Raw genomic sequence first — 26,001 nt, 5'->3', positions numbered from 1 at the left:
CATAAGTAATCAAGCTATGATCTAGATTCATACCATTTTCTTTGACGCCTAGAAAGTCAGAAAGTTAATATAAGGCACCTGAAAGAAAAGCATGACCAACATTAGTAGGGTCATAAGATGCTCAGGAAATGCAAATGACAAAACTTGTGCACATCAGATGGCAAATAGAGCAGTGAAACTGTCATGTTCGGGCGCACCTACACAAGGCGTCGCCGAGCCAGAGACGTGCGCCGCGCCCAGGAACGGGCCGAGCATCACGCCCAGGCCGATCAGGAACCAGCCCTGGCCGCAAGTCACGCTAGTGGCTGAGAGGGAAGGGTGGTTAGCTGATTGATATCTGCCTAGTATTGTTAGTCATCTTTCTATTATTAGTTCCTAAATCAGGGGAGATTTGTTACTCCTTTCGGTTGGGCCAGAGGCCATTTATCCCTGTAATCGGCACATTGTCAGATTAAGCAAAGTTAAACCAATCTTATCTCTCTCTTCTTCCTCAAGCCGCCGGCCAGGGGGTATAACCCGGCGACGTGCCTCGGCGTGGGGGTATAACCCTGCCGGCTACCACGGATCGAGGCTACGAACTCCGCAGCCAAGGTCCTCCTGTCCTCGGGCTGAACGCCCTTGACAACCTGGTATCGCAGTCGCGTCGATCCTCTCGCTCCACTGCCACCGCATCCAACTCCAGCGCCACCATACCATCACCCGACCCACCACCCTCCTCACCACCCTCAGCCACCTCCTCCTCGGTGCATCCTACCATGGGGGAAGAAGAACCTAGCCTCGCCGACGTCGTCAAGATGCTGAAGGCCCTGTCCTCCGATGTGGCGGGCCTCAAGGAGAAAGCGGCCTCGTCGGAGTTGAGCATCCGGCCGGACGGCCAACACCACACCGATCGACCACCCAGGTTTCAGAAGATGGACTTTCCACGTTATGACGGCAAGAGTGATCCGCTGCTGTTCATCAACCGCTGCGAATCCTATTTCCGCCAACAACGAATCATGCCGGAAGAGCAGGTCTGGATGGCCTCCTACAACTTGGAGGACATCGCGCAGTTCTGGTTCATCCAGCTGCAAGATGATGAAGGCACGCCTACCTGGGGGCGTTTCAAGGAGCTGCTCAACCTGCGGTTTGGCCCGGCTTTGCGTTCGGCGCCGCTGTTCGAGCTCTCCGAGTGCCGTCGCACAGGGACCGTGGAGGAGTTCTCCAACCGGTTCCAGGAGCTTCTTCCTCGCGCCGGCCGCCTTGATGAGGCTCAGCGGGTGCAGCTCTACACCGGCGGCCTGCTGCCCCCGCTCAGCCATCTAGTGCGCGTCCAAGGGCCGCAGTCGCTCGCGGCGGCCATGAGTTTGGCGCGGCAATTCGAGCTGGTGGAATTGGATCGTCTCAACCAGGCGGCTCCCCGGGCGGCTCCCAAGACGGTCGTGCCACCGCCCGTACCACGCCTGGCGGCTCCCGGGGTGGCCGTGCTCCCGGTCCCGACAGCGCCAGCGCTGCCCGCTCCCCGACCCCAGCTGGCCCTCCCTGCACCGCCAGCCCGCGAAGGTGGCCCGGCCGCCAAGCGCCTGACGACGGAGGAACAGGCCGAGCGGCGTCGACTGGGGCTCTGCTATAACTGCAACGAGCCCTATTCGCGCGGCCACAACAGGGTGTGCCGCCGCATCTTCTACGTCGCCGGCGTCGAGCTCGCGGACGAGGAGGAGCAAGGGGAGGCGCCCGTGTTCTCCCTCCATGCGGTCGCCGGAGTGGCTGTCAGCAGCACCATCCAGCTGCGTGTGCAGGTGGGCGCGGCTGACTTCACCGCACTCGTCGACACCGGCTCCACCCACAGCTTCATCGGCGAATCCGCGGCCCAGCGCGCCGGCCTCCTCGTCGACACTCGCCCTCGCCTGACGGCCACGGTGGCCAACGGGGAGCGCATCTCCTGCCCGGGCGTCCTTCGTCAAGCGCCTGTCGTCATTGATGGCCTGACCTTTACGGTCGACCTGTACGTGATGCCTCTGGCAGGCTACGATGTCGTCCTGGGCACCAATTGGATGGCACCGCTGGGCGACATCGTCTGGAACATGGCGGCTGGCACCATGTCCTTCCAGCACGCCGGCCAGACGGTATTGTGGCGCGGCACGGCGTCACCATCGTCCCCACGCCTACACGCGGCCAAGCCCGCGACCGAGCCCCTCCTTGAGGAGCTGCTGGACGCGTTCGAGGACGTCTTCGCCGCGCCGACCGGACTGCCACCGGCGCGTGGACGCGTACACCGCATCAACCTCAAGCCCGGCTCCGCCCCGGTGGCCGTCCGACCGTACCGCTACCCCGCCGCGCACAAGGACGAGCTGGAGCAGCAGTGCAAGACCATGATGGCACAGGGCATCGTGAGGCGCAGCGACTCCGCTTTCTCCTCACCGGTGCTTCTAGTCAAGAAGCCGGATGGCTCCTGGCGTTTCTGCGTCGACTACCGCGAGCTCAACGCCATCACAGTCAAGGACGCTTACCCCATCCCGGTCGTTGACGAGCTCTTGGATGAGCTACACGGCGCGCGCTTCTTCACCAAGCTTGACCTCCGATCGGGGTATCACCAGGTGCAGATGGCGGCCGAAGACATCCCCAAAACGGCTTTCCGCACCCATGACGGCCTCTACGAGTTCCTCGTCATGCCATTTGGCTTGTGCAACGCGCCGGCCACGTTCCAGGCGCTCATGAACGACGTACTCCGGCCTTTCCTGCGTCGCTTCGTGCTTGTGTTTTTTGATGATATTTTGATCTACAGCACATCATGGGCGGACCACCTTCGGCACCTCCGCATCGTCCTCTCCGAGCTGCGCCGCCATACCTTGTTCGTCAAGCGCTCCAAGTGTGCGTTTGCTGTGCCGTCGGTCGCCTACCTCGGCCACACAATCTCGGCGGCGGGCGTGGCCATGGACCCGGCCAAGGTGCAGGCCATCGTGGAGTGGCCGGTACCCCGCTCCCCACGGGCGGTCCGTGGCTTCCTCGGCTTGGCGGGCTACTACCGCAAGTTCATCCACAACTACGGCGCCATCGCAGCACCTCTCACCGCGCTGCTCAAGCGGGACGGTTTCGCATGGAGTGAGGAAGCCGCGGCAGCCTTCACTGCACTCAAGGCCGCCGTCACCTCCGCGCCGGTTCTGGGCATGCCGGACTTCACCAAGCCCTTCATCGTCGAGTGCGACGCCTCCTCGCATGGCTTCGGCGCTGTCCTCATACAAGACGGCCACCCCCTCGCCTTCTACAGCCGTCCCGTGGCGCCACGGCACCGAGCGCTCGCTGCTTATGAGCGGGAGCTTATCGGGTTGGTCCAGGCGGTCCGGCATTGGCGGCCCTACTTGTGGGGGCGCAGCTTCGTCGTTCGGACTGATCACTACAGTCTGAAATACCTGTTGGACCAGCGCTTGTCCACCATCCCTCAGCACCATTGGGTGGGCAAGCTGCTTGGCTTCGACTTCTCCGTGGAGTACAAGCCCGGCGCGGCCAATGCTGTCGCAGACGCGCTGTCCAGGCGGGACACCGAGGACGGGGACCTGCTGGCCATCTCCGGCCCACGCTTCGACTTCGTCGACCGTCTCCGTCAAGCGCAACTCCAGGAACCAGCGCTGGTGGCCTTGCACGCGGAGATCACAGCTGGGAGCCGGCTTGCACCATGGTCCATCGTCGACGGCATGGTACTTTTCGGTGGGCGCCTGTACATCCCCCCCACGTCGCCGCTGCTCCAAGAGATCATGAGGGCGGTACATGAGGACGGCCACGAGGGTGTACAGCGCACCTTACATCGTCTCCGCCGGGATTTCCACTTCCCCAACATGAAAGAGGCGGTACAGGCCTGGGTGCGTTCGTGCGCGGTCTGCCAGCGCTACAAGGCGGAGCACCTCCAGCCGGCGGGTCTCTTGATGCCGCTGCCCGTTCCGCAAGGTGTGTGGACCGACGTCGCGCTTGACTTCGTCGAGGCCTTGCCGCGCGTCCACGGCAAGTCGGTGATCCTCACTGTGGTGGATCGCTTGAGCAAGTACTGCCACTTCATCCCGTTGGCCCACCCTTACTCCGCCGAATCAGTCGCACAGGCGTTCTTCAACGAAGTCGTTCGCCTCCATGGGGTGCCCCAGTCCATGGTCTCCGACCGGGACACGGTCTTCACTTCTCTGTTTTGGCAGGAACTCATGCGGCTGATGGGCACCAAGCTGCACATGACTACGGCATTCCACCCTCAGTCCGATGGCCAGTCGGAATCCGCCAATCGCGTCATCATCATGTACTTGAGGTGTCTCACGGGGGACCGACCGCGGCAATGGCTCAGGTGGCTGCCATGGGCGGAGTACTTGTTCAACACCGCCTACCAATCCTCGCTGCGCGACACCCCGTTCCGCATCGTCTACGGACGCGATCCGCCGTCCATCCGCTCCTATGAGCCAGGCGACACCAGGGTGCCAGCCGTCGCCAAGACCATGGCGGAACGTGCGGAGTTCCTGGCGGATGTGCGCGCCCGCCTGGAGCAAGCTCAGGCCACGCAGAAGATCTTCTATGATCGCCATCACCGTCACGTCAGCTACCAGGTCGGCGACTGGGTGCTCCTGCGGCTTCGCCAGCGCGCGGCCTCCACGCTGCCCCAGGCTTCCGGCGGCAAGCTTAAGGCTCGCTTCGGTGGCCCCTACCAGATCGTTGAGCTCATCAACGAGGTCGCTGTTCGGCTGGCCTTGCCACCCGGGGCGCGCATCCACGACGTCTTCCACGTGGGGCTCTTGAAGAAGTTCCATGGCGACCCTCCTACCACTACACCGCCCCTGCCTCCGCTTCGTCACGGCGCCATCGACCCTACACCAGCGCGCGCCGTCCGCTATCGCATCATTGGTGGCGTGCCTCAGGCGCTCATCCAGTGGCAAGGTGCTTCGGCTGCCTCGGCCACCTGGGAGGACACGGCTGCGTTCCGAGCTAAGTACCCAGCGTTCCAGCTCGAGGACGAGCTGATTCTCGGCGGGGAGGGAGATGTCATGTTCGGGCGCACCTACACAAGGCGTCGCCGAGCCAGAGACGTGCGCCGCGCCCAGGAACGGGCCGAGCATCACGCCCAGGCCGATCAGGAACCAGCCCTGGCCGCAAGTCACGCTAGTGGCTGAGAGGGAAGGGTGGTTAGCTGATTGATATCTGCCTAGTATTGTTAGTCATCTTTCTATTATTAGTTCCTAAATCAGGGGAGATTTGTTACTCCTTTCGGTTGGGCCAGAGGCCATTTATCCCTGTAATCGGCACATTGTCAGATTAAGCAAAGTTAAACCAATCTTATCTCTCTCTTCTTCCTCAAGCCGCCGGCCAGGGGGTATAACCCGGCGACGTGCCTCGGCGTGGGGGTATAACCCTGCCGGCTACCACGGATCGAGGCTACGAACTCCGCAGCCAAGGTCCTCCTGTCCTCGGGCTGAACGCCCTTGACAGAAACCCTTTATCAAACAACTCTCTTTCTACTATGCATAAGTACACCTATACAACATCAAACCAAGCAACAAAGGTTTATATTAATATAACAGAGCAAAGCGTCAGTTTTAAAATCCGACTCTCTTCCTACCTATGCATTATAATAATTGATCATTCCAACTAATTAGAAAGAGGAAGGTAAATTTGCTAGACCGTGCAATATGGACGATGACGTTAAAGAATGGTGCAGTGATGCTTAAGTGAGCAGGGGTAGTTGTATCTGGACGGCCAATGGCAGTGGATGGCCTTTGCAGCGAAGTTGTGGAGGACAATCAAAGTAATAAATTTGCCCTAAATTTGTAGAAAGCTCACCAAGCATTATTGACCAAGGTATTCTGAAACTGGTTCCAAAAGCAAGGAGCCCACCTGAAATTAGGTACATAGTTTGGTTCGAAAAAGGAAAAAAATAAGATGCTTACAAATTGGAGCTATTAAATCAACGAATAAGAAAGGTACCATCTGTCCATTTCATGGTGTCTTAAAATTTTAATTTAGCTCTTCATTTGAATATCACTGTCAAGAAAAGAAGAGGTTTCAAGGTTCCAAAATTTCTTGTCCATTTTGGTGATAAGGCTACAGTTATTTTCAAGCCAAAATCATTAAGGTTACAATTTTGTTACCTTTAAGACATGTACCCCATTTCAGCCCAAAACTGAAAAGTACGATACATGAAAAAAATCATCCGTGCTCTTACTGTTTTGGCAAAGTAGATCGAGAAGATCAAAGCAAAGGACAAAGCAGTATCTGTTACCTTCAGTAGGGGCTGACTGGAAAATCTGTGAAATCCAAAATGCCTTGAAAAGTTTCATTAAGAAACCACATGAGAAAGCCATCTTCTCAGCCCACTTAATTGATCTCAAAGGCAGATAACATTTGCCAAGATTTTGTTTGTTCCGTCCATTGACAATTTATGTAATTTAATAGCAGTGGGAGATTTGAATGAGTCCAAAACATACTCCAGTGTTTTAGAAAGATGTAAATGTACATTTAGTTCAATTATGTTAATGACCGGATGGCCAGGGCATGAAAATAAGAATTAGAAAGTTCACTCCATACCATTACAGTACTCTCTTCTTATACCATGTTCCTCATCAATCCAATCACAAATCGAGGCAACAAAACTAAGTTTCACAGAGAAAAAAAATTGCATCAAATACATCCCTTGTTAGTGGATGGGTACTTACCAATTAGATCAAGGAAATACTGTCAACAGTCTAAATATTAGTAGATCACATGAACATTCGCTACCTAGAAAAGGTCTAAATATTTGATCACATGAACAGTCACTACCTAGAAACGGTCTAAATATTTAGTCTCCAGTGTCCCGTCATTGCTAGCGCTCACTCATCAATTCATGACAAAAATATAAATTCGCATGCAAACATATCTCACGCAGATCAAGCTTCAACCATCTCAAGACACTCGCAAATCTAACCTCAGAGAAACCAAACCACAGGAGGACAGGTAGGTACCTGCGAGCAGGATGCCAAGCAGGAACTCCGATCCGCAAACCCGATCCATGGTTGGCACCAGCACCACCTCGATGCTGCATGCGCCCCCCATCTCCTCCTCCTCCTCCTCCTCCTCCTCCTCCTCCTCCTCCTCCTCCTCCTCCTCCTCCTCCTCCTCGCCTTCTGGAAGCTCCTGGATCGATCCTTGGAGCCTGGAGCGGCAGCACGGATAGGGTCTCCATTGCTGCCGGCTGGCCGTCCTGTGCTAATATGGGGAGAGGCGCAGCAGCGCCGAGGAGGAGGGCACGGCAGCCGCATCGCGCATTGGCGAGCGCGGAGAGAGGAGAGGCGTGTGGGATGGGGTGAGCGCGATTGGTGGCTGGATCTCGCGAGCGGAAGGGAGCAAGCGACAATGGATCCCATCTGTCAGCGTGAGAGAAAGAGGGCGGCGCTGCGACCAGGTAACAGCGGCCGGTGGATGCGCGGCCGTCGAGGCGCATGTGACGACGGCGGCGGCGGCGGTTGCAGCCTCCCGAGCTGCCGCAGGTGAAGACGACGCCTCCCCGGAGGCCGGCACGGCTTCCCGGTGCGTAGGCGAGGGCGAGTGGTACCACCGCGACGGTGAGAGTGAGGGCAAGGGCGAGGGCGAGCGGAGGCGATTGCAGAGGGGAGAGAAGTCGAGGCCGAGCGATGGGATGTCACAACGGAGGCGGAAGAATTGATACGGCGATGGGTCGCGAGAGGGGGCGATTAGCGCGAGCATTAGCGTGAGGGGGGGCGATTAGCGCGTCGGGCTGACGATGACTTGTGAGTCTTTTTAGTTGTAGAGATTCGCCGGCGGACCGGGCTTCTATCGCGCGCAAGGAGGGAGCGATCCGCGCAGGAAGGAGACTGCCGGGCGTCGTGCGGGCGCGGGAGGGAGACTCGCGGGCGTCGCGGGCGCGGGAGAGAGTTTCGCGCGCGCGGGAGAGAGACTCGCCGGCCGAAATCGCGGATACGAAGTCCTTCTCGCGCGCGGATATATAGGCACGCAGGGACTCCCTTTAGCAAGTTGAGAAATATACCAAGTCGTTGGAGAAGTGTTTTTGAGTTTTTGCAAAAATAATAAGAATACCAAGTGGATTTACCAAGTTGTTGGAGATGCTCTAAGTTCCAAAAAAATTTGCAAAATTTTTCAGATTCCCGGTCACATCGAATCTTTAGACGCATGCATGGAGTATTAAATATAGATGAAAATAAAAACTAATTGCACAGTTTGGTCGAAATTGACAAGACGAATCTTTTGAGCCTAGTTAGTCCATGATTGGACAATTTTTACCAAATACAAACGAAAGTGCTACCGTGTCGATTTTGCAAAAATTTTTGGAACTAAACAAGGCCTCAGTCGCATGAAGGTGCCCATTCTCTACCACCAGGAATAGGAATGATGCACTTGACACCAAATTTCTACTTACAAATTATGTCGCACTATTATGAAAATATGTCAATCGCAAGAAAAAAAATCTTGAAATATGATCACAATTCACATTATACATACATGCTGGCGCCTAAATCATCTGAAGAGAACATGCTGCAAGACCAAAATTCAGCTTAGAACATGCTGCAAGAGCAAGACCACAATTTACTCCTTTTTCATTAGGGATGATCACAATTCACATTATACATACAGAGATAGAACTTGACATGAATGCCCTAATAATAGTCATCAAAGAACTAGACCGGACCCTAAATCATCTGAAGAGAGGGAAGCAACGAACGCCTGACGCCGCCTGAGGATGTCCTACATGATGCTCGGCCTCCTCTCTCTCGCACGACGGGATGCATCTTCCGTTGCTTCTGCTCAAACATCTTTGCTGCATCCTTGTCGTCGATCTTCTGAATGGTGTGTTGACGCTTGATCTTCTCGGCCTCTTGGTAACCCTCACGCAGCTTGCGTTTCGTAGCCTCCATCTTCTTGCTCTCGTCGACGGCTGCCTTCTTGGTCTCGCTCGTGTTCGGTGTCGAGACAGTAGCTGCGATCGGCAGCATCGTCTTCTTCGCTGGTGGAACATACACCATCTTCTTGTGTGCCTCGGCGACGGGGACGATAGGAAGCATCTTCGCCGGCGGTATCTGTAGCTTCTTCTTGTGTACATCGCCGGCGGGAAGCATCGTCTTCGCCGGCGGTATCTGTAGCTTCTCCTTGCGCCCACGGAAACGCGCATTACCATCAGCTATCACTGCAGAGATGCTCTGTCCTGGGATTTGATCATCAGCAGAGAGCTTGTCGAGCTCTTCCTTGACTGCTGTAGTTGCGGTGACGTTGGCCGCCTTCCACCCGCGCACGACGTCGCCGGCGAGCCGGCGGATCCGGGCCGAGCCGTGCTTGTCGAGGAGGGCGCCGACGGTCCTTGCGAGGTCGGTGGACGCCAGCGCGCGGTGCGGGACGGGCGCCACCCGCAGGGTCTCGAGCGCTTCCGCCATGGCCTCGTCCAGCGCGCCGCAGAGCTGCTCGGCCACGCCGTCGTCGGTGGCGCCGCGGAGCAGCTGGAGGATCCGGACCCTCACGTCCCGGAACGCGGCGCGCGGGTGCCCGCCTGCCTCCTCGATCGCGTCGTCGATGGCGCCGAACGCGCCGTAGAATGGCCTCCACCTCCGCAGGAGGCTCCCGCTCTGCTCGTTCGCCATGGTGGCGGCGGCGGCGGCGGATGCGGAGAAGCCGGCCGGTAGGGTACGCGGATGAGGGAGAGCCGGCGAGGTGGGTCGGCGGATGCGAGCAGTGGACGAGCGGATGCGGGATGGAATTGGGAAATTGGTGCGTCCGATTATATAGAACGAGCCGGATCGAATCCGACTCGAGTTCCTGTGCATTCAATGCGTGACGTGTTTCCGCGAGCAATCCGACACCGACTCGAGCTCGGCGGCTCCGCGCGCGCTGCCGGAAACTTGTTAGAAATTGTTTTCCCGCCATGGGAACCGCTGGGATCCTCTACCGTCGCCATGTGATGTGCGCCGCCGCTAGCCATGGCCGCCGTCACGCGCTTTCTTCACGAGAGCAGCTCGGCTCGGGCATGTTCCTGCTGTACTGACGCAAGCGCCCCCACTAAGGTAAACTCATGCTGCTATCAAACCCGTCGTACCTTCGCATAGAGCCGCAGTTCGCCGGAAAACCTTGCGCGCCGCCGTGAACGCCTACTGCTCCCGTGCTCCGTCGCCGCGCTCTGCGCTGCCGCCGCCGCACATGGACGGCCGGCCACATGCTGCCCCTGGCCGACCACCTGGAACTCGCGGCTGCGCGAGAGGCTAGGGAGGCTCGCTATCCCACTCCCTACCGCCGGTGAGGCCATGGACGCCCTGTGGGGCCGTGCTCTGTTTCTGTATGTGAAGAGGAAGGTGGAGGAGTTGGGAGAGGAATAGAAGGAAGAGGAGGGCTCCATTTGAGAAAGTGCTTTCAAAATAATTTGCCGTCCCAATGCAAGACTGCAAGAGTGTCTTTTGTTGTAAAAAAAATGCAAAAGTGTCTTTTAGTTCTTCTTTTTTCTGAAAATGACCAGATGGGCTGAAAAAATATAAAATACGTAAGAAATCGTAGGGGAAAATCCAAAATAGCAATGTATTTTTTAAAAAAAATTATTGTCCATATCTACAAAGTAGAAGTGTAAAACCACTCATTTACGTTCGTATGGCTGATAAGTCATGACAAAAAGACAAAAAGTATAGTTAGCGGATTTATTATGAGAAAAAAAAACAATGTTGAATGGCTATTAGATTCGGCCAATAAGGCATTGTATAGTTCAAAAAATTGCAAAATCAACACTGTAGCATTTTCGTTTGTATTTGACAAATATTGTTCAATTATGAATTAACTAGGTTCAAAAGATTCATCTCGTAAATTACAGACAAACTGTATAATTAGTTATTATTTTTATTTATATTAATTGCTTCATGCATACGCCGCAAGATTCGATTTGACGGAGAATCTAAATTTTTTTGTAATTTTTTTTGGAAGGCCTAAGCTCAAGCGAACAGACTTGATGGGCAAATGTCTGACAAGCGTGGAATTTTCTTGCTTTTTCTCTCTCTGTCCTCGATGTAAGGCCTTGTTTAGTTCGGGCCGAAATCCAAAAAGTTTTCAAAGTTTTCAAGATTGCTCGTCACATCGAATCTTGCGGCACATGCATAAAGTATTAAATATAGACGAAAACAAAAACTAATTACACGGTTTGTCTGTAAATCGCGAGACGAATCTTTTGATCTTAGTTAGTTCATGATTGGACAATATTTGTCAAATAAAAATGAAAGTGCTACAGTAGCGAAATCCGAAATTTTTTCAGAACTAAACAAGGGAATGAAATGGTATAAAAAAAACTTATGTTCCACCAGCCACTCTAGCTGCCTCAACCAACAAGTGGAAGCTTCTTTTTTTTAGCAGAACCAACAAGTGCAAGCGAACACAGTGATCAGATTATCTGGTGCTGTACGCTGTTCGGTTCCTGGCTTGCCACTCTGAATTTTCAAATGCAGCTTCAGATTTCAGGCTTGGTTATGCCAGGTGCTTCATTAATCAATAGCGCGCAGCAAGTGGAGGAATTCAGGTGCTCTAGTAGAAGATGATTCGAATGTGGTCTTTGGACTCCAACCAGAAAAGGTATTTTTTTGTAATAAGCTAGAAACAACTTGCTTGTAAAATAAATAAAAAGGGTTTTTGTCATACATCATTTCAGTAGTTTGGCGATGGGAATTGACCTGGGACTCTACAGCGAGGCCTTCAAAATTCAAATGGGCCCACACACTTTTGGATCTGCCTCAATGGTTGAGTGGGCCACAAAGAGACGGTGAGCTTGCAACTGTTTGCACCCTGAGATTGCGCACGGGTGGTTTGGGCCGTGGGTGATTGTGCAACTGAGGTTGGGCCGAATGCAACAAAGAATACAAAATCCGTTGCACCATTGCAGAGAGACAAACAAAAACTATATAATTTTTTTCTTCTTTTATATATGGTTCGACCTTGGCGAGGTGCCGACGCCTACTGCCTAGACATTGAGCAAGTAAAGCTTATAGCGAAGTGAGCATTGTGAGACGTATCTATACTAAGGTAGTGTCTGCATCCATATGGATTTTAAGAATATGGATAAAAGAAATATCATAAATCCTATATATACACTCTAAGATTCTAGAGGATTTCAACACACGCGCATGGAATTCTTCCAAGAAACAGTGCAATTAGGTTTTATTTTTATCTATATTTAATGATCCATGCATGAGTCGCAAGATTCAATGTGATGAGTAATCTTAAAAAGTTTTTTGTTTTTGGAATAAACTAATTAAACAAGGCCTAAAATTAGGTCGTGTTTAGATTGGAGATGAAAATTTTTTGGGTGTCACATCGGATGTGTCGGAAGGATGTCGGGAGGGGTTTTTACAAACTAATAAAAAACAAATTACATAGCTCGTCAGGAAACTGCAAGACAAATCTATTAAGCATAATTAATCTGTCATTAGCACATGTGGGTTACAGTAGCACTTAAGGCTAATCATGGAGTAACTAGGTTTAAAAGATTCCTCTCGCGATTTTCAACCAAACTGTGTAATTAGTTTATTTTTTTATGTACATTTAATGTTCTATGCATTTGTCTAAAGATTCGATGGGATGGATGAAAAAATTTTGGAGGCCTTAGCCTAAAGAGCCGTTACTCCACCCAACCAAACACACTAAAAAGATTTGTCTACGGTGTACTATATCTACCTGCTGCGTGCTGGGTGCCTGGCTGCCTGGCTGCGTGTCATCGGTCGAATCATGTTTGCGGGCATTTGTGGAGTTTGGAGAATTTGACCTGCATGCTGGGTGGCCTCAACTATTCCACAATCCACACCGGGCAGCCCGCAGGGAGCCGTTGAGATGCGAGCACCGAGCGAGCATGAACTCTTTCTTGCACATCAACTCGTCGATCTGATCTGCTGCCTCGCAACCCAGTGCAGTGGGCGTTACTGTTGATGTAGCATGGCGACAAGGCCGACAAATAAAGCGACGTACGTACGCAAATGGTGCATTGTGGCGCTGAGAACCGAGAGATATATGAGAGAGAGGATATCTAGCTCATGGCAAAGGAGAAAGAAAGCTTAAAGCAGGTGGGCGATGGAAGAGGCTTGTAGAAGACGCCTGCCTGCCTGCCTGAGTGGCTCGTCTGGTTTTACGGACCTGCTGCACGTCGTCGTCGTCGCTTTCTCCGCGGGCGGCTGCATGCTGCCTTTTTCTCGATCGACCATCGCTTTGCGATGGCGATGGCGATGGTCTTCGATCGTTTGCGGAAAAATGTAGAAGGTGTGGATCGGAAGATGGATGGATCGAGAAGATCGCGTAGTCAGGCGAAGGCGATCCTCTACTCGGCGGAATGCTGCAGAAGAAAAGCTAGGTTCCGTTGCTACAAACAACGCTGGGATTGAGACCAGCCGGCGGCCGCCGCACGGCGCTGCCTCGAGGTCCGCGCATGTGCTGTGCACGCAACGAAAAAAGGCGAGCAGCAGCGCGCCCATCGGATTCGCGAGTCCTGGAATATATGGCGGTCCGCAGCAGCAGCAGCAGGACTGCCTTCCACGTACGCCGTCGGTCCATCGGCTACTGGGGCCCAGTGCGCACTCGGTCCACAGCGCTTTGTTGCCCCCGTGCCGTGCTCGGCGCGCCTCCGATCCGCATCCGCCGCCGTGTCGATCCCTCCGTCCGTCCCGCCAAAACAAAACAAAAAAAAAAAAGCCTCTCGATCCATCCATCTGCAAGGCCGCAACGTGCCGTAAAAAATCGACGTGATGGAAAATTTGAAAAATTTTACTTTTTTTTTTGAAAACTAAACAAGACCTAAGCCAAATTAAGCAGATCTAATTTGCCGTTGCAATTCTACCAGCATTCTTCTATCAATGCAAACAAACCATCCACGATGCGCACGATGGCACGAGGAGCTCCAGCAACTTAAAAGAGGCACGAGGTGCTCGAGCAAAAAGGACCTCCCACACATGCTTTCTTTAATAACGACCATCAGTGCGCGTCACACGGTATGTCACAAGCAAACAAATGCCACGCATGGCTTCCATGCTCTGCTAATTAATAACAATTGCGCCAAAAAGAATATGTGGCGACGAAATTAAATAGAGAGAGCTAGATAGGTTTTGCTTAAATAAAGCTAGGAATTAAAATAAACAGAGAGACCTAGACGCCTGATGATGTATCAACATCAACATCCTAGATTAACAACGGCGCACTTCCGGTGCGCTCTTCCTCGGTTTAAAAAAAAATGTAAATCTCGCAATCCAAGAAATCAATTCTTCTAGAGTTTATTAAGTGTAGTACATAAAATAATATTAATATTTGTATCTCAAAATTTATTTATAAAAAGACATTCAATGTTTAATCTAATGAACTTGTTAGTTACCACGAAAATTAGTAATTTTTAGTTGTATATATTTATCAAATTTGAAATTTACCCACTCCTCCAAAAACAATGTTTATATTCTTTCATGAGATGAAGGGAGTATATTCTCATCTAGCGGTGAGCACTAAAAACATGTTTGCTCGTCATTATACATAGGCCTTGTTTTGTGTAGTTCCTAAAACTTCTCAAGATTTTTCGTCACATCAAATCTTGCTTCATATATACATAAAGCTTTAAATATAGATAAAAAAGATAACTAATTACACAGATTACCAGTAATTTATGTTACAAATCTTTTGAGTCTAGTTAGTCCATAATTGATCAATATTTGTTAAATAAAAATAAAAATATTACAGTACCAAAACTCAAAAATTTTCGCGAACTAAACATAGTCGTATGCATTCCACGACGACGTTAGTGTGTTCATCACAAATGTGGGCCACGCTTGGGGTACCCTCGGAGGCCAAGCTGGAAAGCACAGGCCGGTTTTTCCATTTATTTCCATGCATGTTTCAACGTCTATATAGCGGTCTTGTTTGGATCCATTAGAATTAAAATTAGCAGCTACATACAATTAGTACTAGTGGATCTAAATAAACATACTAATTATTATCCAGAGGGCCCCTAATTATTAATTTGTAGTTGGTAATAGTTTTTATATACCTTTAACTCACTCTCTGAAAATTAGCTAGCTATGCTATTTTTTAGCTAGCTAATTTTAATGCTAATGAATCTAAATACGCCAATATTTTTCTGGGGATGATTGTTGCATTTTTCATGAACATTTTTTCTCATGCCAAGTGGGTTACTAGCTAGTGGAAGGATGCAAATTATACTCCTACCTATATCTTTGAGTCCTCAAGTGCTAAGCTACACTCCTCCATGCTAGCAGCAGCAGTGCACGTTATTATCGTGTTATGGCACGCCAGCCAATGTCACGACCGGCCGGCTTTCTTGCTGCTAATAATTGGGTCAAGAAAGAGAGCTCGGAATGGGAAAGGAGAGGAATGCTTGCTTGAATATACTACGTAAAAGCTACTAGTGACTAGTGACACCCAGCCGGCCACCGATGGACCATATCTGTCAAGTGTTTTCTTCGTCTCATTTGTATACTGGATTTCTTCTCCTCATTGGCTATGCAACGACGTTGATGTGTTGGCAAATTCGGGCCGCGTTTGTACCTTTACTTGTTCGGAGCCTCGAATTTTTGTCCTGGCAGATTTGAAGAGCTGAGGAGCAGTTGAAGCAATGACCCAATGTGCATGGGCGTCGACCAAGTGGACGGGAAGACCAAGACATCACCGTTGATATGAGAGAGAGAGAGAGAGAGAGAGAGAGAGAGAGGGAGAGAGAGAGAGAGGTCACTTGTCCGCTCACCACCCATTCACGTGTTGACAAGTCACAGCAACATCATCGAGTTCCGGTCCTACTCATCTTTCCCATTTCATCAGTTTCAAGTCAGGCCTTTCCTTTCACCCAAAAACCCAAAATTTTTCAAGATTCTCTATCACATAGAATCTTTAGACGCATGCATAGAGTATTAAATATAGACAAAAATAAAAACTAATTGCACAGTTTGGTCGAAATTGACGAGACGAATCTTTTAAGCCTAGTTAGTTTATAGTTAGACAATAATTACCACAAACAAACGAAAGTGCTACCGTGTCGTGAAATTTTTTCCTTCGCGAACTAAACAAGGCCAGTTGACCCCAAAATCCAAAAACTTTTTAAAATTCCCGTCACATCGAATCTTACGCCACATGCATGGAGTATTAAATATAGACGAAAACAAAAACTAATTGCACAGTTTATCTGTAAATTACGAGATAAATCTTTTAAAACTAGTTACTCTATGATTTGATAATGTTTGTCAAATAAAAACAAAAGTGCTACAGTTTCGAAAACTTTTCAGTTTTCGGAACTAAACACGACCTCAGGGACTTTGATAAAAAAAAATCAGTCAGGGACTCAAGGTCAGGGCAAATCCATGTTATTCTTCGTGAAACTATAACAGAACATGCGGTCTCTATTGAAAAATAAAACACTCGCCGCTGCTGACAGCTTCGTTAACAAAACATAATAACTCCAGTCTACTACGAGAGTTTTTGTCTGTTAGTAGCAGCAAACACCGTGACAGATACAGCACCGAAAGGCAGCGGTAGGTGTTGGCTAGTGCTCTTCTTTGCTTAGCGCGGCTGCTCGATGCATTAGCGTGTGTGATTTTAATTTCCAAACCTTCTAGGAGCTAGCAGCCTAGCAGTGTTCTTGGCCATTTCAAAAGTACTTATATGTTTTGGACAACTTGCGGATTCAGACAGATGAAAATGGAGACCGTTGCGTTACGCGTGGGAAAACAAGTACAAATAGAACAACCTATAAACTCACATGCATAATTTTTTTTTATTATAGGTCGCTTTGATCTTTTTGATATATTCATTTTGCTATGTGTCTACACATATAAGAAATTTAAGTATGAAAAATTCAAAGTGGTTCATTATTTGTAATAGGAGTACGTAGCACATACAATTCTCAACATTGTGTAACTTATAAGAATATAAGATGCAAAAAGGAAACACCAACACACACACTAGACGAAAAAACCCGAGGTCGTTGCCACGTACTTGCAAGTTTCCCAGACTCAAACGTTATGTCTTTTATTTCCTGGTGCTAATATACGAAGAGAGGGTCCAAAAGAAACCTCAAATATGAAAAGGAGGATCCTTTATAAAAGTAAAAAAAAAGAGAAAAAAAAAGGTGGAGAGCGCACTGATCACCTGTCAAAATCAGCAGTGTCCTGAACAGAACTCCTGATTAACTTGTACTACTATCCACCAAAGCACGGTTACATTACAAACATTATTCGTCCCTACACACTACTGTATGCTTACTGCGACGTTGACAGTTGAGGATATCTGTGTCACTGTGTGACAATTTTCGACTAATCCCTGAACCACAAGGAGCCATTCAAAATTTGTCTTGTCCCTAGAGGACGGTTTATATCATGGGTTCCCGCAATCAAGAAATCTGTATAAGGATCATCAGCAAGGCCTGCAAAGGAAGTGATATGAGCTGCACGGCCTTTATTTACCAACAGCATCACACAATGTCTTGGCCTTTAAATTGTGGTGGCTATTGTATTTATTAGTACATAATCATTTTGGATCGAAAGGAAATGCAAGGAAAGGAAACGTGAAGATGAAAAGGAGAATGCTTAAAGCAGTGCCAGGAGACGGAGACCCCACTGATCCTCATCTGTCAGTATCAACTATCATATACCAGTGTCCACCAAAGCATGCTTACTCTCTGAATAAACATACTCTAACACATGATTACTGCGACAACGACATTTGACAGAATCTGAAACCGTTTTTTTATCTCTTTTTCCGTGATGATATTTGCCATAGCAAATTTACTGAAATTTGGCCATGACTCTTCAGATTGCTACTGCTGTTTTTTTAGGTGAATAGGAGGGGTTTTGGCCCCTACTGAATAAATTTAATTAAACAACAAAATGAGTGATTACAAGCAGAAGCGTTCTTTTCTGAAACAGAAGAACAAAGGCTTGCCCCTCTGTAGCTGCTACTACAAGTGCTGTTCTGAATCCGAGAAGAGGCCGTGCCAGCTACAGCACTCAGGTGGTGCCAGCTCCAGCCTCCAGACATCCCTACTTCCTAGCGTGAATATTTTTCAGACCCACTAGCGCTACTCGCATTATCCTCATTTCATTTTCAGTGGTTCAAAGGACCTCAAGAAAACAAGGGAAACACTTCTAATTTGTTAAAGAAAGCCCTGAATAAATCGATGCTTTCCCTCCAAAGTAAACATTTCCCCTGAATGAAAGAATAATTTCTAGTTTTTGTTTTTTTGAAAAAAAATACCTGACAATGCTAGCTGCAATTCTGCGTAGATTGTGGGTCTGTCTGTGAGTCTGTCCACGCAAAGCAGGGCAAGCTGAACGCACCAGGCAAAGGCCAGCTGAACGCAGACCCAGTGCCGGCCCTGAGGTTTTAGGGGCCCAGGGCGAAGCCGAGATTTAGAGACCCCTAATATACACATGGATGAAACACCTTTTTTAGAGAAAAAGATAGAGGGACAAAGTTTTAAGTCTCTACCATTTGAAAATGGGAAAATGGTACAAAGTGAATGAACTAAATTTATATAGAGAGTGTTAAAGATAAATGCTTAGGTACAATGCATATAAAAACTTTGGAGATATTTTATACAAAATATTAAAACTAAGAAATAAAGAAGTAGGTTAAGCCTTGTCATATTCATATGTGCTTGGAAGAGGTAAGATAGTGAAGAAATCTAGCAAATTGCTCAAGCTTTCATGTCTTACTTAATAGAAGATGAAGAAAGCAAGTTAGCAGCGTAATGTACTGTCTCTGAAGAATAATATACATATTTTTTTTTGAGCAAATAAAGCATAATATGTATAACTAAACCTAAACTATTATATGCCGGAGCCATAAGGGGCCCACCAGACAGCTCAGGAACGAAGTATTGTGAGAACCGAGAAGTAAATACATACAAGTACATGCATATGCTCATGTGTGATACTCCATTCATCCCAAATTGTAAGTCGTTTGACTTTTTTTACCCCAAGTTTGACCACTCGTCTTATTCAAAAAATTTGTGCAAATATAGTCAAATTTAAGTCATTCTTGAAGAACTTTTATTAATAAACCAATACACAACAAAAGAAACTGATATTTTGTATAAAACTTTGAATAAGACGAGTGGTCAAACTTGATATTAAAAAAGTCAAACGACTTACAATTTGGAATGGATTGAGTAGATAATTTGGCACAATATACGCGCTAGTATAAAGTGAGCTGCATTTGTTAATCCTGCTGGCTAGCAAGTAGCAAGATGCAACGCCTGCATATATAATGGTATACCTTCGATGGGGCCCCATGGGATTGGAGGCCCAGGGCGGCCGCCCCGTCCGCCCGCCCTCAGGGCCGGCGCTGCGCAGACCGCAGAGCAGCCGGTCGGTGCCGGAGATTTCTGCACAGTGGCAGCACGTACGAGTATGGAGCAACCGGCAACGCACCCAACATGTCTACTGCTCAAAGCAGGAAGAAGCTCTGAAATCCCCGTAGTCTATGGTGGCCTCAACAGGATAGCACACACCGCCTCAGGCCTTGTTTAGTCCCCGAAGGAAAAAAAAAATTCGCAACACGTAGTATTTTCGTTTGTCTATGATAATTATTGTCTAACTATAGACTAACTAGTCTCAAAAGATTTATCTCGTCAATTTTGACCAAACTGTGCACTTAGTTTTTATTTTTGTCTATATTTAATACTCCATGCATGCATCTAAAAATTTGATGTGACGAGAAATTTTGAAAAATTTTAGGTTTTTGGATGAAAGTAAACAAGGTCTCAAGTGAGAGTACTCGTAGCTGGAGTCCCCAAATTTCAATGAGTATGTGAAAATTTTTAGATTTTGTTACTGTAGCACTTTCGTTTATTTATGGTAAATATTGTCCAATCATAGACTAACTAGGGTCAAAAGATTCGTCTCGCGATTTACAGTCAAACTGTGTGATTAGTTTTTGTTTTCGTCTATATTTAATGCTTTATGCATGTGCCGCAAGATTCGATGTGACAAAGAATCTTGAAAACTTTTTAGATTTCAGGGTGACTAAGGCCTTGTTTAGTTCTCCAAAAATTTTGCAAAATTTTTCAGATTCTCCGTCACATCAAATCTTTAGACGTATGCGTGAAGTATTAAATATAAATGAAAATAAAAACTAATTGCACAGTTTGGTCGGAATTGACGAGACGAATTTTTTGAGCCTAGTTAGTCCATAATTGGACAATAGTTGTCAAATACAAAAGAAAGTGTTACTATTCTTATTTTGCAAAATTTTTTGGAACTAAACAAGGCATAAACAAGGCCTAACATAAGAAAATTTCCTCAAAACGCAATACAAATCCAAAAAAAGGGGAACGGAAGATAGTAGTGGGGCCCAGTGGCAGCGGCAGTGGCAGAGTCGTAATACGGCGCCTCGGCGGAGTACCATCCAGTACACGCTGCTGCTACGCGGCCTGGGGGCGGGTATATGCGAGGAAATTCAGCCACGCGGTAAAGCGAGTCCCCTCGCTTTCTTCAACACCACGTCTCCTCCTCCTCCTCCTCCCTGTGCCTGTGCCTGTGCCCTTCCTCCACGGACGCCCGCTCCCTAAAATCCCCAATCCAATCCGACCACCAAACCCTAACCCCCCTCATTCCGCACTCCCTCAACCCGCCACGCGCGCTTCCTTCGCCGCTAAGCATACCCCTTCCTCCGCGCCAGCCACGCCGCGCGATCCCGATGGCGAAGACGGCGGTGATGGAGCTCAGGACGCTGCCGCTCGGCTTCCGCTTCCACCCCACCGACGAGGAGCTCGTCACCCACTACCTCAAGGGCAAGATCACCGGCCAGATCAACTCCGAGGCCGAGGTCATCCCCGAGATCGACGTCTGCAAGTGCGAGCCGTGGGACCTCCCAGGTACTTCCTTACTTTCCTCTCTGCTCATCGTCCGTCCCCGTCGCTTGATCGCCCGACTCTGCTCTCGATTTTTTTCCTTCGTTCCTCGGATTTTTGTCGTCGGTGGTCGTACACGGTAATCTCCGCTGCGATTTCCGAGTTCCTCGGCTGCTCGGTGCTTCGAGTCACTTCTGCATTTTTTTTACCAGGATTCGCTTCCGGTTTGCGTCCGATTTTGGGGGGTTTTTTGTCAGATGTTGCTGGATTTTTTTTGTGTTTCTTCGATTTGCACTCGCTGGACGCGATTCGCGCCATATTCAGTCAATCCGTTCCCATTCTCGCGATTCTCCCTTCTCCGTGTTCCCGTTCCCGTCGCCAGCTACCACACGAACCTTCCTGCTGCGGGAGTCTGACGCCTTTGTGCTGAAAAAGCCGAGCAGATTACAATCCGCTGCTTCCTCTGTTCTGTTTGGGGATTGCTTGCACTAGCGCTTCCTTAAGAAATACTAGTTCTGTGCTGGTTTGATGCGATTCCCTCGAACTCCGCTAAATCCTTTATTTTAATACCGCGTCCCCCCCCCTTTCCAAGATGCGATTTGATTTGGTGCGACGCAGCTGAACAAAATCCTTGCGCTGCGCCGATTCATTTTGTCGATCCGCGTGTCGAGCCGAGCCAAACTCCCGGGAAAGGTTATTCCAGTTCCTGATCTGGGGTACTGATGACGTGATTGATTGTGTATATGCAGATAAGTCAATTATCCAGTCCGACGATCCCGAGTGGTTCTTCTTCGCGCCCAAGGACCGCAAGTACCCCAATGGTAGCAGGTCGAACAGGGCCACCGAGGCTGGGTACTGGAAGGCTACTGGCAAGGATAGGATCATCAAGTCCAAGGGTGACAAGCGCAAGCAGCATACCATTGGTATGAAGAAGACCCTTGTCTTCCACCGCGGACGTGCCCCCAAGGGCGAGCGCACAGGGTGGATTATGCATGAGTACCGCACCACCGAGCCTCAGTTCGATTCTGGCGAGCAGGTATGAAGCTATTATTCTCGGTGCAGCTTATGGTTGTCAAGTTTTGCAGTGTTGTTTAGTGTTTGTGCATACGTGTTCTTTGTACTTTAGTACTTATATAAGTTTATCTTTGAGAAATATAGCATAGTAGTCTGTTCACTAAAGAATGTGTACCTAAACACTAGTTTGATTTCAGGTGGTTAAAAGAACTCAGCTCTAATCATCTTTGTAATTTGTTCTGTATAGTATAAGCACATAGTAAATGATTTTTTTTTTTTTTGCATCTCATGGCAAATGTTTACTAAAATTCCTGGTGCATGTATCTGATTCTTTCAGGGCGGTTATGTTCTTTATCGCCTCTTCCGGAAGCAAGAGGAGAAAACCGAGCGCCCCAGCCCAGAGGAAATGGATAGAAGTGGCTACTCACCTACTCCTTCTCGTTCTTCACCTGACAACCTAGAGGTGAATGAGGAAGCTAATACACCATTAAATAAGGAATCTCCAGAATCTGCTCTGCATGATCCGATTGAGCTGCCAAATTCTGTTGAAACCCATGTTGGGTCAGTGACAAGGTGGCTCGCGGACAGAAATGATAACCTGGTGGCTACTGCACCGGATGTTTCCCGTATACCTTCCCACGGACATGCTGCTGTTGTACCTAAGGTGAGCACAACAGAGCAAAGAGACATTTAACCTCTATATCAGCATTCAACATTTGGCTGCACACTATCGACCCTCATAATTACAATTTTATAACTTAATTTCTTCTAACTATTTCCCTCATCTTTATGATTACAAGCAGGTTGATCCTTCAGCTGGTGCTTCAGCCCACTTAGTTAATCCCCAGAATGGAAATGATGATTATAACAATTTTGTGTCCGGTTTCCCCCCCATTCTACCACTTGAAAATGCATTCTTCTCTGATATACAGCAAGGAGCTTTTGGTTTTGATGGCATCATGAATCCTCCTGATGCCCTGGATGCTTTCTTGAATCAAACACTTGTTGATCCTGATGAACATTCATCAAGAACATCAAAAGTTCAGTATGATTCTGACATTCCAACAGAGTTTGAGAAACAGTGGAATATGCAGGTACTTTTATATTCATATTGAGTTTGCCATCTGATGTTTTTGGTCATGGTTAATCCAGTAATCCTTATATTTTACTATCTTTTCAGGTTGAGCCTCAAGATGATCTCTGGTGGGCAAACATAGGTTTCGAGCCAGATGAGCCAAACCCTCTGCTTCCTTATGGCACCACTGACCAAGATGTACTTTCGGTCGACTCTGCTGCTGATTCCTTCAATGAGCTGTTCAATAGCATGGAAGATCCAAATGTGGGGATGACTGGAATTACTCTTAGGCCTCAACAGTTGGACTCCACTGTGCAACCAAGTCATGTGTTTGCTAACCATGGTGATGCATTAAGGAGGATGCGGCTACAGGTTGAGTGTAGGGAGGTCATAACTAAATATGATAGTGAAGATGAAGTATCATGTGTTGTAACTCCAGACTGTTTGAACGAATCTGTTGAGTCCACTGCAGTGAAGGATGTGGTTTCTGATGGGGATGAGGCTGAGTCAACAGGGATTGTTATTAGAAGCCGTCACCCTGCTCCAAGTTCAAGCCTAGAGAGTTCATTCACTCAACAGGGAACTGCTATGCGAAGGCTGCGGCTACAGTCAGGCCTCAACAAAGGCCCGTGTCCTAGTAGTGATGATTCATCAAGCTGCATCATAGACGAATCAGAAAGTCAGCACAAAACAGAGAAAGCAGAGGTGATTGTTCTTTTTTGTTACTCAGAAGCTAAATTTACAATTGTTTTTATGCCAGTAATGATCGGTACCTAGGATATTCCATAGATACTAGTTTTGTTAGTGTGTGGCTACTATTGTGCAGTGTTTTCTTCTGAAATCTTCGAGGATCCTGGATCGTATTTTCTGACTTCTCTTTACGATGTTCTATCAGATTGAAGAGGATGCAAGTACAAACCTCACTGGAAGTGTTGATGATCTACCTGGCAATAGCTATGATGATGAGCAAAAGAACATCTCTGAACATGGTAATAAAGCTTTGAAACTCTTGTTTATTGTGTAGCTTTGTGATAAGTTGTGCTTTTGCCAAGCCAGTTTAATATCTTGTTGAACTGCAGGTGCTGAAACGGCTGTTCCAGAAGCCAAATCTGTTCTGAGGCTGCGGAAGACTTCTGAGGAAAGCAACAAGGATGTCAAGCAGCAGGAGGGTTGTCTTGAGCCACACGTGAGAGCACCAATGCAGAGGGGAGGATTCCAATCATACATCATCTGGCTGGTTCTTTTGGTGGCTCTGCTGCTGCTCCTCTGTGTCGGGGCGTATGGATGGGTATAAAATCTATCCTGGTGCGGTGCAAGGCATGGTATTTTGCGCGCATGGATTCGTGGCATCATCAGTCTGGTGCGTGGTCTTTTGTACATAACCTGGGTTACGGCATGTGTCCAACAGCCGTAAGAAATCCCAGAATGCCAAGGCAGCTGAAAAATCAAAAAAGAGAGGTAGCAAGTGAGAAGTGAGAAAAAGAAAAAAAAAAAGAGAGGTTATCGTAGGTTTTAGTACATCGTAGTCTTTTTTTGCTGTTGCTGCAGATGTCTTACTAATGTCATAGCTGTTGTGTAGTTGTAAATCATGCCCTCGGTGGCCGGTTTTTTAATTTCCTGATGTAATGTAGCAAGAGCAAGACACTGTTAGATGGGTGCCCCGAACCTCGGTAATATCTGATGTTTCTTCTTGTAGATAGCTGTTTCAGAATTTTCGGTTCCTGAACCCCGTTACTGGTGGCTTGTTTATCTGTTTTCTGTGTTGCTATCTGACGGGATTATTGTGGCGAGTTGGAATTCATTGTGGCGAGTTCGAATTCATTGTGAAACATGCCAGCATGTGTGTATGGGGTACTAGACTTGTGATTGCGATGGTTTATACATTTTATAATAAATGTTGTTGCTTTGTGCACGGTGAGGATCTGCCGAGGTTGCGGCTGAAGTTTTCCAAAAACCAAAAACTTTTCAACTGTTATACTAAATTTTGCGGCATATGCATGAAGCATTAAATATAGTTAAATATAGTTAAAAATATAAATTAATTACAGTTTGTTTGTAAATCGCGAGATAAATCTTTTGAGTTTAGTTAATCTATAATTGGATAATATTCGCTACAAACAAACGAAAGTGTTACAGTGCCTCGAACCAAAAAATTTTGGAAACTAAACAAGGCCTAAATCACTTCCTCATACAGTTGTTAGCTTCCTGTCATGTCTTGTAAGCCGCTTTATTTCTGAGCGGCGTTATTTCTGATTTTGGGCTGTGCTAAATGTGAAAAAAATCAAGTGAGAAATGCGAAGCAAACCAATGCCCGGAATGGGAATGCTCCTAGGATGTTTCTGGTGACTTGGTGAGAGAGGGTTAAGGTCTGTCGTCAGCTTGTTCGTTTGAGCTTTATCAATCGAATTTAGTTTGTTCGTTTAAGCTTATCAATCAAATTTATCAATCATTTAACAATACTTTTCTTTTATAATAAATCAGTAAATAATATAAATTGTGAGCAAGTAAACAGACTAGGCAAAGAGTCCACATTTACAATCGGTCTGTAGTCTTTGCTGCTCAAGCACTCCCAAAAGGGTTCCTTTAAAATGGATCCGTTTTAATGCCGGTGTGTGTGTGGACTTGTGCTGGGCGGCTGCTTTGCTTTCTTGCCATCAAGCCTGCTGCCACTTAGGCCTTGTTTAGTTTCTTTGTAAATTTTTTTCGCTCATCTCATTAAATCTTTTGATATATACATAAAGCATTAAATATAGACTAAATAAATAATTACACAATTTAGTTGTAAATCGTGAGATGAATCTTTTAAATCTAATTAGTCTATGATTAGCCATGATTGCTACAAAAACCAACATGTGCTAATGATGGATTCATTAGGCTTAATAAATTTGTCTCGCAGTTTTCAGGCGAGCTATATAATTTATTTTTTGATTAATATACGTTTAATACTTTAAATATATGCCTTTATATTTGATGTGACACCAAAAATTTTTCTTTTTAAAGAATATCTGATGTGACACCAAAAATTTTTCTTTTCAACAAACTAAACAAGGGCCTTGTTTAGTTTCCAAAAAAATTTGAATTTTTTTAGATTTCTTTTTACATTGAATCT

At 47.7% G+C, this 26,001-nt stretch overlaps 2 protein-coding genes across 3 annotated transcripts; one reads left to right on the top strand and one right to left on the bottom strand.

Moving 5' to 3' along the window:
• On the bottom strand, positions 8,511–10,367 carry LOC8080838. The gene has a single exon (XM_002443847.2). The coding sequence runs from the start codon at positions 9,771–9,773 to the stop codon at positions 8,649–8,651; it is 1,125 nt and encodes a 374-aa protein (XP_002443892.2). The 5' UTR covers positions 9,774–10,367; the 3' UTR covers positions 8,511–8,648.
• LOC8080837 (protein NTM1-like 9) lies at positions 20,365–24,693 on the top strand. Of its 2 annotated transcripts, none has more exons than XM_002445040.2 (7): positions 20,365–20,827; positions 21,553–21,839; positions 22,155–22,481; positions 22,621–22,911; positions 22,998–23,597; positions 23,788–23,881; positions 23,972–24,693. In XM_002445040.2, the coding sequence occupies exons 1-7, from the start codon at positions 20,650–20,652 to the stop codon at positions 24,184–24,186; spliced, it is 1,992 nt and encodes a 663-aa protein (XP_002445085.1). In that variant the 5' UTR covers positions 20,365–20,649; the 3' UTR covers positions 24,187–24,693. The 2 variants fall into 2 exon arrangements, with proteins under 2 accessions (XP_002445085.1, XP_021320654.1); XM_021464979.1 differs by having other exon boundaries at positions 22,618–22,911.

This window comes from Sorghum bicolor, chromosome 7 (genome assembly GCF_000003195.3).
Source record: "Sorghum bicolor cultivar BTx623 chromosome 7, Sorghum_bicolor_NCBIv3, whole genome shotgun sequence".
NCBI classification, from domain to species: Eukaryota; Viridiplantae; Streptophyta; class Magnoliopsida; order Poales; family Poaceae; genus Sorghum; species Sorghum bicolor.
The sequence above is the reverse complement of the archived record's forward strand: the minus strand, read 5'-3'. Positions and strand labels throughout refer to the sequence as shown.

What these genes read in the sequence shown, in the direction of transcription:
- LOC8080838 (XM_002443847.2), bottom strand. Translation starts at nt 9,773, where the DNA reads ATGCACAGGAACTCGAGTCGGATTCGATCCGGCTCGTTCTATATAATC.
- LOC8080837 (XM_021464979.1), top strand. Translation starts at nt 20,650, where the DNA reads ATGGCGAAGACGGCGGTGATGGAGCTCAGGACGCTGCCGCTCGGCTTC. An exon ending in CGAGCCGTGGGACCTCCCAG is followed by an intron (nt 20,828 to 21,552) that starts GTACTTCCTTAC and finishes GTGTATATGCAG; the next exon opens with ATAAGTCAATTATCCAGTCC. An exon ending in AGTTCGATTCTGGCGAGCAG is followed by an intron (nt 21,840 to 22,154) that starts GTATGAAGCTAT and finishes TGATTCTTTCAG; the next exon opens with GGCGGTTATGTTCTTTATCG.